The sequence below is a fragment of the Leptonychotes weddellii genome, chromosome 3 (assembly GCF_054177405.1).
Source record: "Leptonychotes weddellii isolate Sample4059 chromosome 3, ASM5417740v2, whole genome shotgun sequence".
In the NCBI taxonomy this organism is placed as follows: Eukaryota; Metazoa; Chordata; class Mammalia; order Carnivora; family Phocidae; genus Leptonychotes; species Leptonychotes weddellii.
Genome location: NC_138371.1, coordinates 100,014,182 through 100,033,600, shown reverse-complemented (window position 1 = coordinate 100,033,600; position 19,419 = coordinate 100,014,182). Strand labels below are relative to the sequence as shown.

Sequence of the window (19,419 nt, the reverse complement as noted above, 5' to 3'; positions counted from 1 at the left end):
TACATTATATAGATTTAACATAGGTTACAACATCAGTGTCAATTTACAAGATGCACACATATACAACCACAGTAAAAGGTCTGGAAGAATTTATACCCAACGTAAAGGTTTGCTAGGGAAGGTAGAAAAGATGGGAAGGAAGAAGAAATAAGAAGCCAGGATGAAGACTCTCCTTTTCTTAGTTCTTTTATCTGTGTATCACTTAAAACTGTTTAAATAAGCAAGTACTCAATTTGTAAACTCTGAAAAATTAAAGAGATAGGCGCATATTTTTTACTTAAAAAAAAATTACAAATCTGGACAATCTTTTTAAAGCATCCACAACCATTTTATTTTTTACTAGCTCTGAAAAGCAGGAGAAGGACATAAAAGCTCAATTAAAATATCTTATTGGGGGAACTGGTTCTTCGGAAGCAGTAGCAGTAGCTTTTGTTTTCACTATTATGAAGCCATAGTGTCAACTGTGTCAATCTTAATTCCAAGAACAAAATCTGAATTCTACCTAACTATCCACCCGCCCCCCAAAATTCATAAGGTCAATTTAGAGCAAGTTAGTCCTGAACTACATTTTAACAATATAAAAAGGTAGATACTCTTTTTTTTTTTTTAAGATGTATTTATCCATTTGAGAGAGAAAGGAGAGAGAGAGCAAGGGAGGGACAAAGGGAGAGGGAAAGAGAAACCCAAGCAGACTCCACATGGGGCTCAATCTCATGACTCTTAAGATTACAACTCTGAGATCATGACCTGAGCCGAAAGCAACAGTCAGCTACTTAACCAACTATGCCACCCAGGCGTCCCTAGATATTCAAATAATATATGTAAGATGGAACACCTTCTGAGACACGGGAGGCAGAGGCAGCATTTTGAATAAACCTACTGCACACTGTTTCCATAAGTAAAAGAACCCACTTGCACTCTTTTTTTATGGATAAGAGAAAAACTATAGCTCTAAAAGGGCATCCACAAAAGACACTTAGGCCTTCAATGTCCAAGGCCTTGAAAGTACATTATAATAACAAATGACAGTATTATTGTGTCATCCCAGTCATCCACTCAGGACTCAGGACTCATTACTCACTCCATCTCATAAGCCATTAGGCTTTGCAACATGCCACGTCAAGTAGGAAAAACAATCTGAACATGCTATGAGAAGCTAACATCATAAAACCTTTCCAGAGCATAAAAATTATCCATACCTGAATATATCCTGTGTATCTAAATCAATATGAAGTCCATTGATAAACAGCGCGGAATCTCCAGGCTGTAATCCTAAAGTTCCTTTGAAATACTAAAATATTAAAAAAAAAAAAAAAGTTAAGGAGCAAGAAGAGTATGTTTAACAAAAATTTCCATCTTTCTGACTTTAGTGTATGTGCAAATGTTGCACCCTCTTATTTAATATAGGAAACCCTAAGGCTGGGTTAAGATTTCCTTTTATGTACTCCCACAGACCATTCTTAGCATTTACTACATTGTAATGAAACTACTGTTTCATGTAAAATATACCTCTCCTCCCTTTCCTCCTTCCAACTACGATTAATACAACTGTTTCCCATAATGTTGGGGGAAGGAGGAGGAGGGAGATTGATTAAATAAGCCAAGTGCTGAGGGTCATTTTCATAAAAGGGGACTTCTTTTACTATTTACTGTTTGTGATGCCAACCAAGGTGGTGGTGATAGCAGTCATTAACAGCTGGGCCTTCCTGATGAACTCCGGGGATCTAATCTAAAAGGGCTTCAAGACCCCACACCTCCCTTAAACCTTCAAACTAATGCACACTAAGAAGCTGAGTTGCTGCCCTGGAGACAGCACCCACGTGCACCCAACTGTCCAAGACCTGGTCTCCATGGGGCCCTTCAACTGCTGCTCCCTGAGACGGTGGCTCCCTGACACACAGGTGACTGTGCAGTCCCTGCAGCCCTTCAGACCTGCCTGACCCATCAGACACACTGCTTGGATGCCATGCTGTAGCTTCTGTTGACTTCTATCTTTCCATTTAATTACTCTTTCCTTCCAAGGAAACTGGGACTACTATTCATATTCTACACCACAGGGAGCTAATCTACACAGCAAAGGGAAAAAACTACTCAGATACTAGGGACAGAACTTAAGCCCTTAGTTCTCACAGGAACAAGAAGGACAGGGACTGTTGAGCTCCTTTCATTTCCCAGGAGTCAGCAGACTAAGACAAGTAAACTTTAAGGTCCAGTATTGCATGCGTAAAGCATAAAACGATGAGGAAGCCACAGCCTCTGTTTCTTTGCCCTGCAAGGATTAAATTGCAGATAAAATAAGGGGAAAATGGAAAGTTGCATCAATTCAGAAATGGAATTTCTTACATGGGCAAGAAAAACTCCATGTCCACTGACACCCAGGCTGTACACCTTCTGACTGTAAGGAACACTGATTCTGAGCTGCTAAACATGACTTCTATCTATTTCAAGATCTGGGTGCTGGTAACAGAGCAAAGTTCACTTTGTGAAAATGCATCACACTAAAGATAGAGCATTTGTGCACATTTTTGCATGTGTTGTATATTTTTGTATTTTATACTTTAACAAAACATTTAATAAAAAAAAAAAAGAATCCAGGAAATACTACAGTCTATATAATTTAATGTTTTGTTCTCTTGCGGGGGAAAAAGGCTTAAGTATTGGTACTGTTATTCTGGAAATCAAAAATAAAGTAAATAAAAACTGTTAATAAGGTTTCTTCAACTTAGTAAATATTTGAGATAAATTTGGTTTACTTATTCCTCAGATCTATGTAATTAATATCTCACATGTAAAGGTTTTAAAAATCTGGGGTAAAGTTAGTAGACTGAACACAAGCATTTCTTTTTTTCCCTCCTGAAACTCTGTTGAAATGTCAGTTTTTTAAAAAAGGACTTTTATAAAGTTATAAATCCACAACAACAAAGAGAACAAAAAAAGAAAAAGGGCAATTAATTTTGGAAGGTGGAAAGGAAATGCATGAATAGGAACTGTCTTAGCAACCCCGAGAAAGCTGAATGGCAGGCCAACAGTGGGAAAAGCCAACAGAAACCACAAGTTATCCTGTGGAACTCTTCAAAAGGCTCAAGAATTGACAGCACAAAGAACACATGTATAAGGGGGTAATCACTAGGCTAGAAAATGAGTTCTGATGGACAGCTTTTTAAAGATAAGAGCCCTCAGACCCCCCTGCTCACACAGTAAGGTGACTGCTGTCATGACTCCCTCTACTCCAGAAAAATGAAGGAAAATTCCCTGGAAAGAGTGAAAGAGAGAATCTGGGAACTTGGGGAAATGAAGCACAACTGAGGGCAGGGACCCCTCACTGAAAACTGGGGACTGGGTGTAAGTTCTACTCAGGCAGCCAGACTTCACCCTCCAGGCAGAAGATCAGAAGATCCTTTTCTGGTGACTGAACAGCTCAAGAGGAAAGGTATCAGGATACTGACACCTGAGGGTGAACTGGGGTGAACTAGGAAATTGTCATACCAGGAGAGCCTACAGTCAAAAGCCTCATTCTTAAGGCTTCCCACAAGCTCTTTACTGCCTCATTCTCTTCAATATGAGCAGCGGTTCACCAAACATGTAAGGAAAGCCTCTAACATTAAAGACAAGAGACCAAGACAAAAAGAAAGTCAACTTAAGAGGAAACAGATGGTGCAAGAGAGAAGAAAATAGGGGTGCCTGGGTGGCTCAGTCTTTATGTGTCTGCCTTCGGCTCAGGTCATGATCCCAGGGTCCTGGGATTGAGCCCCGCATCGGGCTCCCTGCTCAGCGGGAAAGCCTGCTTCTCCCTCTTCCACTCCCCCTGCTTGTGTTCCCTCTCTCACTGTGTCTCTCTCTGTCAAATAAATAAATAAAATCTTGAAAATAAATAAATAAAACTGAGGGTTGCTGGAGGGGGGGGTGGGGGGGTGGCTGGGTGATAGACATTGGGGAGGGTAAGTGCTACGGTGAGTGCTGTGAATTGTGCAAGACTGTTGAATCACAGATCTGTACCTCTGAAACAATGCAATATATGTTAAGAAAAAAAAAAGAAGAAGAAGATAGCAGGAGGGGAAAAATGAAGGGGGGGGAATAGGAGGGGGAGACAAACCATGAGAGACGATGGACCCTGAAAAACAAACTGAGGGTTCTAGAGGGGAGGGGAGGGGGGTGGGAGGATGGGTTAGCCTGGTGATGGGTATTAAAGAGGGCACGTTCTGCATGGAGCACTGGGTGTTATGCACAAACAATGAATTATGGAACACTACATCAAAAACTAATGATGTAATATAGGGTGATTAACAAAATAAATAAATAAATAAATAGAAATTTTTAAATAACTAAATAAAAAGAGAGAAGAAAACATACACATGCACCACTGATAGCTTCAGAAAGATAAAAGAACACCATAAAAAGAGGAATCTAAGAACAGTAACTCTTGGAAATTAAAGATTTGAAAACTGAAGAAAAAATATCAACAAAGGAGTTGAAAATCTTTCCCAGAAAGTTTAAAAATAAAACATAAAAGAACTGGAAAATAAGAAATAAAATGTATTTTTTAATTAGGACAAACTAGTCAAGGAGATGCAATACCTTAAAAATGAAGAATTCCAGGAAAACAAAAAAGAGAAACCAGAGGGAATGAGGCAAAGAAATAATTCAAGCAAATTTCCCAAAACTAAAGGAAATTGTTTTCCAGATTTGGAGGGGCCACCATTCACCCAACAGTACAGAGATTTTCTTAAAAGGCACAGCATTGTGAAATTTCAGATTATAGGGCTGAAGAAAAGATCCTGAATGATTCTGGAAAGAAAAAACAGATCTCATACCAAGGGTTCAGATTTCTCAATATCCACAATAGAAACCAAAATTCCAAGAAGCAATGCCTTCAAACTGTCACCCTTGACCCCCTGAACTCAGGACTGACCTACTGAACTCAGGAAACTCCTAAAAGGTTCAGTCTGTCAATTTCATCTTTTAGAAACTAACAAATTGCTGGAACAGAGAAAGAAACTTGAGGATAATGGATGACACCTGTGCAGATGAATCAGCAAGTGCTCCTTCCTCAGCCTCGTTATAATGTTAAAGTCCCCAGTTTAGGGAATAGTCATCCCAAACCCTAATAAAAGGAGGCAGCTTACCCCTATTGGAACAGTCATGGCTTTGGAAATTATTCCCTGTGATCTCCCTATTTATACAAATAAAGATGACCTCTGAAGGCAACTCTACCTGGTATAGTCTCTGTCTTATTACTTACGAAGGAGCAGACCCACTTTGGTCCGGTAACAAAACTTCTAAATGACTTCCAATCTAGAATTCTATACCCAGCCAAGATATCAATAAAAACAGAAATGGAGGGATGTCTGGGTGGCTGTCGGTTAAGCGTCTGCCTTCAGCTCAGGACATGATCCCAGGGTCCTGGTATCGAGCCCCACATCAGGCTCCCTGCTCAGTGGAGAGACTGCTTCTCCCTCTCCCTCTGCCCCGCCTCCCTGCTTGTGTTTTCTCTCTCTCTCTCAAATAAATTAATTAATCTTTAAAAAAAAAAAAACAGAAATCAGAAATTTGATTTCTCAGAGTCTGAAATTTACCTCACATGCAACTCTTCTCATGAAGAATAATGTGCTACACCAAAATAAGGGAGTAAACCAAAAACAAAGAAGACCTGGAATCCAAGAATAGGAGATCCAACAAAAGAGATTAAAGCAAGGTCCCAGGATAACTGGTATGCCCTAAATAAAGAACCACCAGACTACAGTGGAGCAGAACAAAAATCGATGAAATCACAACAAAAATATACAGAGAAATTGGAGAGACAAGGAAGTACCAATATGGAGTAATGGCAGACATAGGGGTGAGGGGCAGTGAAAGTTAAACTTCATCCTTGTAATGGAGGCCAAGACATAAGGCTGAAATTGGAAAACACCGTACCAGTTCAAACTTGCTAGAAATCTGGGGATAAATATCAAAACAATTAGCTTAGTGTTGAAAGCAGATACTTCTAGTAAGGGGGACAAAACAGGGAGGAAGTCATGTTAGGAGGATGCTGTTTATCTAAACAAAGTGGTGGCACCATCTGATTTTTTTTTTTTAAGATTTTATTTATTTATTTATTTGAGAGAGAAAGAGAGCACAGACACAAGCAAGCAGGAGTGGGGAGAGGAGCAGAGGAAGAGGGACAAGTAGACTCCACACCTGGTGCAGAGCCTGACACGGGGCTTGATCCCAGGACTCCTAGATCATGACCTGAGCCAAAATCAAGAGTTGGACACCTAGGGGTGCCTGGGTGGCTCAGTCGGTTAAGTGACTGCCTTCGGCTCAGGTCATGATCCTGGAGTCCCGGGATCGAGTCCCGCATCGGGCTCCCTGCTCTGCAGGGAGTCTGCTTCTCCCTCTGACCCTCCCCCCTCTCATGTGCTCTCTCTCTCTCATTCTCTCTCTCAAATAAATAAATAAATAAAATCTTTAAAAAAAAAAAAAAAAGAGTTGGACACCTAATCAACTGAGCTACCCAGGCACCCCTGATGTTTGAATTATATTCATATTCAACCCTGATTAAAAATTAAAAATATAAAAAACGATTACAGAAATAAAACACCACCATCTTTACTAAAAGGAGGTAAAACTGTTAAATGTCATTGATGTAACTCAGATTTCCTCATCTTTAAAGATACAATACAAAACAGAAAGGAAAATAGTGATTTTTCACTGGGTAATACCTTCTGATTCTCTTCCACTTCGGTTCTAAGTTCCGAACTCACTGCTGTTTTTGTTATTGCTCTGAATAAATAAAAATGTTATTAGTGTTTAGTTTAACATTTGATATAAATGTCTTCAATTTCCCTATATTTATGTATAAAACAACACATTGCTCAATACATTACAAAAAACTAAATGAAAAAAAAAACCTTCACCTTCACAAATAATTAAATACATTTCTCCATTCAGGTGTACGTATATTTTCATTTTACTACAAGATATGATGCCACAGAAAAGTAGCAGCAGTAGCAGCATTTTAAAGCAAGTGCAGTTATCCCCAAGATCATAGGTTAAGTATGTGTAACTCCATTCCTATATATGATCTTTACTGTTCACAGGCTAAAATCTAATGTTAAATTAAGGTGACAGACTGCTCATACTATTTGAGCACTTTTGGTGGAGGTGTAATCCTACATGTATATCTTCAATAGCCTGCTGAGCTAAATGAGAATGTACTTTATGATTTATAAGTCTAAGAAATATTTTCCAAGACTAATCAAATAAAAAAACTTATTTATAAAATATCTCACATCAGAAGTCAAAACACCTTGTTCAGTTATTCAAGAAAAACACTGGCAACCATTTAAATCATTAGTCTCTAAAAATTTGGCTTTTAAAATCATTTTTTAGAAGATGTGGAGGACCATTATACAACTGAAAGCAATATCAAAAAAAAGCTGCATTCAAAATCTTATTGTGTCACCATGAAAAAGCCTCTAGAACTCATTTTCCTCATCAAGTTTGAATAAGATGATGTATATGAAACTCTTCAGGAACAAAACATTATAGTCCATGCCAGACCCTAGATTAGTTATATCTGCAGACATCAGATTTTGTTAACTCATCCAATCCTGACAGGTAGGTATCATTATTTCCATTTTACTGCTGAGGAAGTGAGGTAAAGAGAGGTTGCTTATTTGCAAACATCATGCAACTAGCAAGTGGCAGAGCCAAGGACACAAGTTAGATGGGTCTCTCCAACCACACAGTGTATGGCATTGCCACCTTCCCAAAAAGAAGCATGATTAGCGGTATGGTACTGGTAGTAAAACTTTAATTTTCTAAGCATTTTCATATTTTACTCACCTCATTTTGCATGTACACATGAAGATAATTAATGTATGTGTCAAAGAGAAAAATGTGTCAGAGCCTTACTCTTTATTACCTGGCTTTGGTAGGAAAATTTTGACTAAGATCCTTCATAACTACCAAAGCTAATTCAATAGGAGCAGCCAAGATTCGGGCAGCAGTCTGGAAACTGAGATCTGCAACAAGGTCAAATACAATTTAAAGTCTGGAAACTGAGATCTGCAACAAGGTCAAATACAATTTAAAGTGCATTAATCTAATGCAAAGAGAAATAAGAAAAAAAATTTCTTTCTCACAATTTTCTTGGTAATTGAGAATGTAACCATTTCAGAGAGTGCCCATGATTTAATTTCAGGTTTTATGCACTTCATAGGTCCCCACAAAGTATAGCAAAAGACTTTAGTAAATTATGTTAAAAAAAATAATGTGATAACTAGATCTTTGGACCAGAAAAGCAAAAATATATCCTGCCATGTTAATGTCTTTAACATTCAACAGATACATTGTTCAAGAAACATATATATAAACATAAAGACTAAGACAAACATGTTTGTACTATTACCCACTTATGTATCTGTTTACACAGATAAAGATCTGGCACTCATTTTTATATCTACTTCTGCATAGTGTTATCTATCTCCAAAAGGACTTCCTTTCTTTTCTGATTAGTCATAATTAATCACTCTATATTGAAAAGCTGTGGTACCTTCAGAATTTGGCAAATAGATAACATTAATTTCAAATTCTAAATTTTTTTTAATACCATAAAATTTAGTCAAAAAGTAGGCCAGTGATTCCTCTACATGTTTACTACCTTGCAACTGCCAAACTTTTAAAGGTGCCATTTCATTGGTGCTTTCCACAAGATGTTTTCTGAGTTCTTTCAACTGCCCCTTCAGGTCAGGGTGCAGGTCTCTAAAAGAAACATAAAATCAGTCTTATTAACCTGTCTTTTCCTTCTCAAAGCACACTTAGAAGATGGCTCCAATTTTATCTTCATAATTTTCCCCTTAGCAATAAGAAAATTCCTACAAGATAAGAAAAATATTAAAGCATAATTATTTTTCTTAAAAATAAGCTAATATAGGGGCGCCTGGGCAGCTCAGTCAGTTAAGTGTCTGCCTTCAGCTCAGGTCATGATTCCAGAGTCCTGGGATGGAGACCTGCATCCAAGCCCTGCATCAGGCTCCCTGCTCAGTGGGGAGTCTGCTTCTCCCTCTGCCCCTCCCCCTGCTCGTGTTCTCTCAAATAAATAAAATCTTTTAAAAAAAATAAGCTAATATAGAAAATTACAACTTTAAAAACCATAAAATTTACAGATTAAAAAAATGAATCACTACAATAGTGATTCTCTGTGTCAGGGAGGGGTAATGGGACTGAAAATTGGGGGAAAGGGGACCCCAACTCTACCTGTAGTGTTTTACCCTTTTTTTTTTTTTTAAGTAAAAGAAGGCGTATGTTGGAAAAAACTTGATAAAGAGTTCTTTGGAGGTGTGCCTGGGTGGTTCAGTCGTTGAGCGTCTGCCTTCGGCTCAGGTCATGATCCCAGGGTCCTGGGATCGAGCCCCGCATCAGGCTCCCTGCTCAGCGGGAAGCCTGCTTCTCCCTCTCCCACTCCCCCTGCTTGTGTTCCCTCTCTCACTGTGTCTCTCTCTGTCAAATAAATAAATAAAATCTTAAAAAAAAAAAGTTCTTTGGAACCAAAAAACAAGTATGATTACAACCATCAATTATGGGTGTTAAGTACATGTGTGTTCTATTGTTTTCCATACTTTACTAATCTTCCTAGTTTCTTAAAATAAAACTGGAAATATATCGCTGCCAGTCCCAAAATGGATTTCTTTCAGCTACATGCTCATAAATCCTTTAATCACATGAATAATACAACTTAAGCTAACCAAGATTATTGGGTTTCCTTTAGTTTTATCTTGAAATATAGTACATTCTATTTAAAGCTAGTAAAACAGAAGTTATAAGACGCAGATATGTATCATTTAGATCAGACAACAGATGGCTGGTAGAGTAATTCTGTTCCTTTAAATGCTAGAAACTCAAAATTTCTTAAATGCCACATAAAGTAAAATATTTACTCTGATTCTTCACCTTCCAACCAATTCATTTTCAATTAGTTACTACAAAATCTTCTTCATGATAAAAATATCAGAAAATGGTCCCATTACTTTAGATAGCTAAATAACTATTCTGAATGTCCACAAAAGAAAATGTCTTCAATACATACTAGCTTTGTGCTCTAAATACATAAAATCATAATGCTATCCAAAAAGCAAACATAAAAAACATGAATATGAAGAGATTCTAGAAACCTGGGTTCAATAAAAATGGACTCTGACTGCATACTAATGAGGCCCAAACTTCTTTGTGTTAAACACAAAGAAACATGCATATGCATAGGATGAACTGAACTTGTGCACAGAAATTCAACATGAACTGAGTCATCTCTGCTAACCTGTTAGCCTGATTAAGTCATTGCACTGGGCCAAATATTAAAGCTCAAGTATATGGAACTGGACCTATACATATTTCTTCAGGATCCATTCCTTTACCAACAACAACAACAAAAAGCCCAAACAAACAAAAACACAAAAGCCAAAAAACTTACTGGGGCTGTCCTAATTAAGATTTCCAGATAAAGCAGAATTCAGGGCTCTAAATAATTTTCAAGGCATAATAGAAAAATAACTATTCAGGACTCTAAACAATTATCAAGGCATAATAGAAATAACTACAACATTTAAAATAACAACTAAGAAGAATTTGCAGCTATAAATTTCTATGATACTTTCATAAAATGGCTATGAAATTTTCTTCAAGAAAACATCTTTTGTCCTCTTTCATATAAAGGAAAGTCTAATATATTTCAACTGAATGTACCTTTTTTGTACTGTTTGAGGCTATGCTTAGCTTAAGTAAACAGCTATGACCTCTCTCACTTAAAGTATTTTTTATTATCTTGAGAAAAATTGAGTGAAACAATTAGATATCCCTATTATGTGAATCAAAAACTGGAATGTAACTTTATGTCATCAACTGCAAGGCCCAGAAACGGAAATCAACTAAAGCCATAGGCAGGCCACGTTAATATCATTTAATAATAATGTGCTTCGGATGCCTGGAGATCATAAACTATACAGTAAGTGAAGTGGTAATTGCTTCGTATCAGATTACATATATAAAGTACTACTAAGAGATCTGTAACTCGGACAGTAATGAGAAAGATGATGCTTATTAATGGGAGGAAGCCTGGAGCTTTAAGAGAATAAGGGCATTTCCCAAAATAATATGCCATACCTTAATTTTCCAAAGAGGAACCCCTGAACTTCATCAATGGGATCATTTTCACCAATCACTGTGGTGTTTACCTCAGTTCCTATAAAAGCACAAGCAAATACATGTCTAATTGTTTAGAAGGGAAATTAAAATGTTATTAACCTCATAAAATTTGAATAATGGAAAGCAAATTAGAAACACCTTAAATTATAATACCATTTAAAACACTGAATACCTCAACGAACATTTTGCAGAGTCTTTTTTTAAACAAACAGAGTAAATGTGTTTTCAATATATCCTGTGTTCTGGAGAAAGTAAAAATGGATTTTTTCCTTACACTTTGGAAAATTTTATATGTTAACAAGCTCAAAATTAATACCCTTAAAATTATGAACAGTGGATTTTTCAGTATCAAAATTCTGAAGAATCTGCAATTAAGCAACTTAATCCTAAGTATAATTATTGAGAACAGAATAATGAAGTACTAGACTATCCTCCATTTACTCAAACCAATCATTAAAATGAGCGCATAAGGAAGAAATAGACTGCACATAAAACTTGTGTTTAAGGGCACCTGGGTGGCTCAGTCGGTTAAATATCTGTCTTTGGCTCAGGTCATGATTCCAGGGTCCTGGGATGGAGCCCCATGTCAGGTTCCCTGCTTGGCAGGGAGTCTGCTTCTTCCTCTCCCTCTGCCCCTCCCTCTGCTCATTCTCTCACTTACTCTCTCTCTCTCTCAAATAAATAAAATCTTTGGGAGAAAAAAAAAAACTTGTGGTTGAAATAATGAATTCAGAACTCTAGAGTAGCACAATAGGAAGTATATCCATAAGAAAAAAAAACACTATTCCAAATGCAGAAAATAATAAAAAACACAAAATTACTCATTAAGTATAAGATAGTTTTAAGATTTCACACTGGGTCACATATCAATGGCTATTTGTGAACTACATATCATCAATAACAACAGCTACAGTTACTGAACTTTTTGTACAAAAACACTGTGCTACCTTCTTTACTTATACATCTTATTTTCTCCTCACAAATACTTTAGGAGGCATATGCCATTATCTGCACTTTACAAAGAAAAAATTTAGGACCTACGGAATTCGCTTAACATCACCCAACTCAGAGGTAACAGAACCAGAATGCAAACACAGGTTCATCATACTCCTAAATCTATTATTTTGCATTAAGGAAACAAATTCCCTTTCACTCACATTTAAGGAAAAGAAAACACATTGGTCTTAATTTACAAATTCACCTTTCACCTGAGTATCATCCTTGGCCTTGTACTCAGTGCTCTTAATTGCCAACTCCACACCATAGCCAGAGAGGTAAACAGTCTCCTTCCTGGGATTCTGCAAGCAGAGTAAGTATTCCACCATTACTATCTGGTTCTTTACATGTCACAGTGTACAGGACATGAGGATGTTAATGCCATATAGCCACCACCCAGGATTATGCACTCAAAATATACTTAAACTTCCATGGGAATCCCAGCCTCCTTTAGATTTGGGGTATCTCCACAAGTATGGGAATGGGAATTCCAAAGTAGAAGCAAAACCAGATGAAGGGACAGCTGACAGGGCAAAAGTAGCCAAACCATGTGAAGAAATGGAGAAAAAGAAAAGGAAGTTCCAGAGCCTACATAGCAGGGTTTAAAACTGATGAGGTTTCAGGCGCCTGGGTGGCTCAGTTGGTTAAGCGACTGCCTTCGGCTCAGGTCATGATCCCAGGGTCCTGGGATCGAGTCCCACATCGGGCTCCCGGCTCAGTGGGGAGCCTGCTTATCCCTCTGACCCTCTCCTCTCTCATGCTGTTTCTCTCTCGCTCGCTCTCCAATAAATAAATAAATAAAATCTTTAAAAAAAAAAAAACTGATGAGGTTTCAAACCCTGAAGTACTTTGTTGGGACCATGTGTGTTATGTGTTCATTTTTAATTGAAATTTAAATGTCTTCAGGTAGGGTTTGGGCTGACCAACTGTCACAGGCTTACCACCATCCTGAATGAGGATGGCGCTTTAGATATTTTAATCTTTAGTAACAGCAATAAAGCCTGGAAAGCAGAGGGAAGGAGAGCAGTTGCCAAAAACTGGATATTAAAAAAAATCTATTTCTTTTCATACAAATTTTCATTTAAAAATTTTATTTTACTTGTATGGACTTACCACTCAATTTTACTGAGCTTATTATGACACAGAAACTTTAAAGGCTGATATGTTTACATACATACATATATATATCTATATATATATAAATGCTAAATGTTACAAAAGATTTTAAAAACTTAATTTTAAATCAACTCTGCTTGCTTTTATCTCTTTAGAAATCCTCCCTTTTCCATCAAATGAAAACATTCCAAAATGAAAAAAAAGGTTTAAAAGGAATGGAATTCAAGAATCAGTTTCAAAAAAAAAAAATCAGTTTCACAGTATGCTGATCACATTAAATCTAGAAAATATAATTTAGGTGGTTCATTTTTAAATACAATGTAAACTTTATTAAGCCATTTTTTAAGCATAATTGTTTTATATTTCTTCAGAAACGCAAGCAAAGTACCTCCTGTGTGCAAATAACAGATATGATGAAAAGCAGTTCAAATAATTTTATAAACGAGGAATATTATTAGCTTACGTGCTAAGATCATGCTGGGCAAATTAACATTTATAAAAGTGCTAAAATAAATCAATACTTACAAGTATATAATGTCTGAATACATAATTGATTTTGCCTGCATTGCTTTTTGATATAAGCTGGCGGTGGAAATTATAAAATTCCTCATAACCAATCTCAGAGTAGAAAATCACCACTGGGCTTTCAGGATTAGATGAGGGGTATCTGTGATCTCCTTTGAACAATAAAGGTTTGGGTCTGAAAATAAATATTAAAAGCTTAAAACTTTTTTTCAGTTTTTATTTCAATTCTATTTAGTTAACATACAGTGCTATATTAGTTTGAGGTATACAATATAGTGATTCAACACCTCCATACAATACCTGGTGCTCATCACAAGTGCACTCCTTAATCCCCATCTGTTTCACCCATCCTCCTACCCACCCCCCTTAAAATTTTAAACTTAAAAAAGTTCTTAAACACTAAAAACAGTACAAGATAGCTACAGCAGCAATAACTTAAGATTATAAGCAACTTAATACAAAGAATATCAAAATCTGAAACAGTTTTCAGTTAGTAAGAATACTGTTAGGTATTAGTCTTACTTATTCATGACCAAAAATAATAAAAGTATATTATATAAATACCAACTATAAAAATGCAGGCTTTGATTCATAATTGTTACCAATTCCTAAAGAAGGATGAAAGCCAGAAAAAGGAAACATATCCACATTTCACAATACTAAAACTTTAGTAAGTTTTTCTACTATATAAATAGATTATTCTTTTTTTTAAATTTTTATATATTTTAGAGAGAACGAGAACATGAGCAGGGAGAGGGAGAGAGAGAGAGAGAGAATCTCAAGCAGACTCCGCACTGAGCACAGTGCCCAACGCAGAGCTCAATCCCACAACCCTGAGATTAGGACCTGAGCTTATATCAAGAGTCAGATGCTTAAATGACTGTGCCACCCAGGCACCCCTAAATAGATTATCCTTTTATCTGAAAACATAAGTACAAATAATGTGAAAAGACAGGATGCTTTAAGCACATAAATGCCAACAAAGCATCTCCCTCCTCCGTATTTTTACTACTATGATCTTCCTACGAAATAATGTAAGTTTTCCTCCTGAATTTTATAACTCCACCCTCACAAAAAATTCCCTAATAATGGTATCAAGATATTAATAGATGTTGGGGGCCTCGGTGGCTCAGTCAGGTGGGTGTCTGATTCTTGGTTCCGCTCAGGTTGTGATCTCGGGGTCATGAGATTAAGCCCCGCGTTGGACGCGGAGCCTGCTTAGGGTTTTCTCTCTCCTTCTGTCCCTCTCGACTCACTCGCTCGCTCTCTCAAAAAAAAAAAAAGATATTAATCGATCCTATTGCACAGACTTTATGACCTGCCATTCCCTCTTACAATAAACTATTTTATAATAAACTATTCCATCAAAAGTAAAGACATATAAATACGGATGTTCACTATAACCTTACCATAATAACAAAAACAAAAAAATAGGAAACAATTTTAAAAACTATCAGTAAAAAACGATGGGACATTCCTACACAGTTATTTTTCACGCGTTAAAAATAATGAGGTACACCTACATGTACTAATGGAAAGAAACCTCTTGTAAAAATAAATCTACATACCTGTATAAATTTATAACCACAGAAAAAAGTCTAAAACAATACGACAAACCATTAAAAATAGTTACCATCTCTCAGAAGAGGAGACACTATGGCTCTTTTCTTTATGAAGCCCTACATTATTGTTTTAACAAGTTAAAGAAAGAGTTTTTTTAAATCAATTATGTTTACTCCAAGGGAACAGCATTTTACCACGCAAGCCATTTCGAACGTCCATTCCTGGACCTGGAGATAGCTGGAACACGCACCCCATTTTCTGGTTGTCATTCTGAGTAAAAGGCTCTCATGCCATTTAGTGAGCAGAGAACAAGTGCTGGGCAGACAATCTTACTAAAGAAGAACTACCCTGCCTAAAACACTCTTCTGGTACAGCAGAGCAACACCACAGAACGATCACTGTTATCTCTAAGAAGGTACAATGCAGTTACTGCCACAGCCAGACAGCAAGAGGCACCTGTTATATCTGTCCACCACAGGAAACCTACCATTAAGCAAAAAAGCCAGCCCATTAATTACCAATTTAATATTCAAATTAAGCTTGCAATGATCTTTTAAATAGTCTCCTTTGTCTGAAACTAATAATACTCTGAGAGATCATTATCATTAATATCATTACTTCAGGCACTGGCTTTAATACACAGGTATTCTTTACTAAGCTAATGACAAAGCCTATATAATTTCTCAGTCATTACTAAATAAGAACAGTAACATTAAGTACTCTTATTATCTCCACTTCGAAATGAGATAGGGAAAGAAAGGTTAAGTAATTTGCCTAAGTTTACAAAACTATTTTAAGTAATGGAGCTGGGATTCAAATCTAGTCAGTCTGGCTCCAGAATCCATACTCTAAGCAACTGTACCTACAGACTATAAAACCCGTAAGAAAAATCTGATGGTAGATTTGATATAGAAGAAAGCATAATGCAGTGCATGACATTTACATGAAGAAACATACAATCTACCTTTCAGATGCTGTGAGGAGAAGAGTCTCAAGGGTGTCAAAATCACAGGTCTTCTTTCCATGCACAGAGAAAAATGAATTACATCCTTCTGGTGGAGGCTCATCAGCTGCTATCTGCCATTTAAGACACAAGACATTCTTGTAATGATCTCTAACCAAAGAGTAAGGATGTGAATACTCTAAATAGGTAATTAGATGGCAATGAAATAACATCAGTAAAAGCAAAAATTAACATCTACTGAACCCCCATGATGTGACAGGATTTAAGAGTTTTTATGCATCATTGTTTTTTATGTATTATTTCATCTAGCTCCTCCCAATATCACCCAAATAGGTAGGTGTTAATATCATCCCCAAAACAGAACTTTAAAATTCTATCTCAGAAAGTAACAAAAGATGTCCAAGGAATACAGTATGTACCTTGAAGAAAACTAAGCTTACAAATTTCAACTTTAAGCATCAAAGTGTAATTACACAGTCCCTATTAAGTATTTTAAGTCCATATAATAAATATAATATGCAAATTAACTTGGAACCCCTCTCTGAAATAGGAAGAATGACAGAATCTAAAACAGTAACTGGATCTAAAAAGGAATATAGATGGAAGATAAAATTATCTACGAAGCATAGTAAGATATTCCAGGGAAAGGCTGAATGAGACATGAGTTTATGTTTAAAGTGAAATGCATAAATGCCAATGCAGAATGAGACAAGTCAAGCTGCAACTTTAATGGGAGGCATATTGAGAAGAGTGAGTATGAGATGGGAAAAGAAAGGATAGAGTGACAAGTACTGCTGTGTGCACTGATGTCACTTATGTAATATATTAAGATGTCATTTTCTATAAATATAAGAGAAATAATTCAGAGGTAGAGAAATGGAAAGCTGGCCACGAAAAACTGACTTGAAAACTTTTCATTACATTCTTCATTGTTTTTGTGAATTATTCTAAAACTTACACACACAAAGAAAAGAAAGAATAGTATGATAAAGCCCCATGTACCCATGACCCAGCTTCAATATTATCAACTCATGGCCAATCTTATTTCATCCACCTTCCTGCCACACTCCAATGGATCATTTTGACACAAATCCCAAATAATATTTCACTTGTAATGTTTCAGTGTGTCTCAATAAAAGAGATTTTTTTAAAATACCTCATTATCACCCTTTAAAAAAGTAATAAAATTCTGCATAGATGGCAACTGGCAATATAGTCTTTCAATCTTCCCAAGTTCCCTCATTAAAACAGAGCAACTAGATAGCCAATAGAACACATATAACAAACTGAATGGGAAAAAATATCCCTATGACATAAGACCTGCAGGTATTAGATGCCATGGAGAAGGAAGCAGAGGGATGTTTAATAAGAGATTCTGATGATCCTGACAACAAGAAAACCAAAGAGCCAACAGGTTTTCACTGTAAAGTATGGTGGGCCAATGCATTTGTTCAATCTAGTACTAGGTGAGCACAAGGAGGCCCATGAAAAGGTTAAAGGGCTTAGGGCAGTTTAGCTGCTCTGAACTCTCAAAACTCACAGGCTAGGAGACTTGCAAGGACAGGACCCCACTGTAAGAAGAAACTGCTGAGGGTCCAATAAAACTTGGAGAGCGCAGAAATATAGAGACAACTAAAGAGAAAGTCCAGTGAAAGTGCAGGAGGGGAATAAAGGAAATCTCAAAAACCATACCACCATTTTTTTTAAGCCACCGTATTTTTTAACACTACCTAAAATCAACAGAAGAGGGAGCCATGCCAACCTTTAAAAGATAAGGAAACCAATTTCACATCAAAAGGAGCAGAAAAGTCTCAATGTCAAATCCCACACAATGCTAAGAAAAGGGAGGGGGAGGAATAGAGTAACATCCTCATTTTTATAAATGAGGCCTGTACAACAGAAATTTCGGCAACAAGAGAAATCTTCTACATCTATACTGTCCAATGTGGTAGCCACTTGCCACCTGTGACCATTAAACATTTGAAATTTGGCTGATGGAACTGAAGAGCTAAATTTTTTATTTCATTTAATCTTAACTTATTTAAATTTAAATAGTCACGCATGGCTACTGGTTACCATACTGGAGAGCATAGCTAATAAAGCCATGTCAGAAAAACACAGCCAAAAAACAGATGGAAATGTGAACTACTATTTCAAACAAGTTAAAATATATCAAGAAAATTATACTAGACGTAAAGAAGAACCTAAGGCAGAAATAGAAAAACTCAGAAGTGAGGCGAAAGACTCAAGAGAAAAGAATCTGTAAAAGAGAAATCATTGTAGAAATGAAGACTAAACTAGAAGGGGCACAAAAACATGAGAAGTAATGACTTAAGAGAAATAGAAGATGAAAGGAGGAAATATTTAAAAATCAAAAAGAAATAAAGAGAAAGGAATTCAGAGAAAGTGACAATGAAGCTGGGCAAAGAAAGTTCAACATACAGAGACAGAGATGATACGAATTCCAAAACAAGGGACTAAAACAAACTATAGTAAGTTTTTAAGAAAACTTTCTTGAAATAAAAAATGATCTGAAACTCGGTATTAATAAGAACATACTGGATACCTGAGAATATTGACCCAGAACAATCACTCTTCAATTTTTTCAAAGTCATAATTCACTAGAATATAGTGTAAGCTCTATTAAAGAAAAATTTAAAATCCTTCAGGCCTCTAGACAAAAAGACCAAGAGACTTTAAGGGAAAGAATATAAGATATCATCCAACTTTCTGCAAGATTTTATGCTAAAAGAAAATGAAATACGTTTTAGCCAAGGAAAGAAGATATACAGCAAGGACTTTGTATCTAACATATATAAACATGCAAAACTGAGGAAATATTGTTCCTATGAGCCCCTCTTGAGGAATCTACCAGTAAGCAAGACTCAGGAAAGCCAACTAACTAAAGACATGTAGCAAAAGGACTGGTTGTGAGCATTAAAGATATAAATTATTCATAGAACTAAGACTAAATGAGGGTTGAGGGGGAGAGTATAATACGAAACATCTATGCTCTAGGTAGAATATATTCATTTTTAAAAATGGGGATAACTAGGCCAAAGAAAAATTTTTAA

The 19,419-nt window shown here is 36.5% G+C and overlaps 1 protein-coding gene across 2 annotated transcripts in view; it reads right to left on the bottom strand.

Annotated features, from left to right (window-relative positions):
• UGGT1 (UDP-glucose glycoprotein glucosyltransferase 1) overlaps positions 1–19,419 on the bottom strand; it is a 93,937-nt gene that overhangs the window by 58,115 nt on the left and 16,403 nt on the right. For both annotated transcript variants that reach the window (XM_081814651.1, XM_081814652.1), the window contains exons 5-12: positions 16,346–16,458; positions 13,819–13,993; positions 12,383–12,479; positions 11,140–11,218; positions 8,645–8,745; positions 7,907–8,006; positions 6,702–6,762; positions 1,200–1,291 (exon numbers count right to left, since the gene is read on the bottom strand). In XM_081814651.1, the coding sequence (XP_081670777.1) occupies positions 1,200–1,291; positions 6,702–6,762; positions 7,907–8,006; positions 8,645–8,745; positions 11,140–11,218; positions 12,383–12,479; positions 13,819–13,993; positions 16,346–16,458 (818 nt within the window). The remainder of the gene's footprint in view (positions 1–1,199; positions 1,292–6,701; positions 6,763–7,906; positions 8,007–8,644; positions 8,746–11,139; positions 11,219–12,382; positions 12,480–13,818; positions 13,994–16,345; positions 16,459–19,419) is intronic.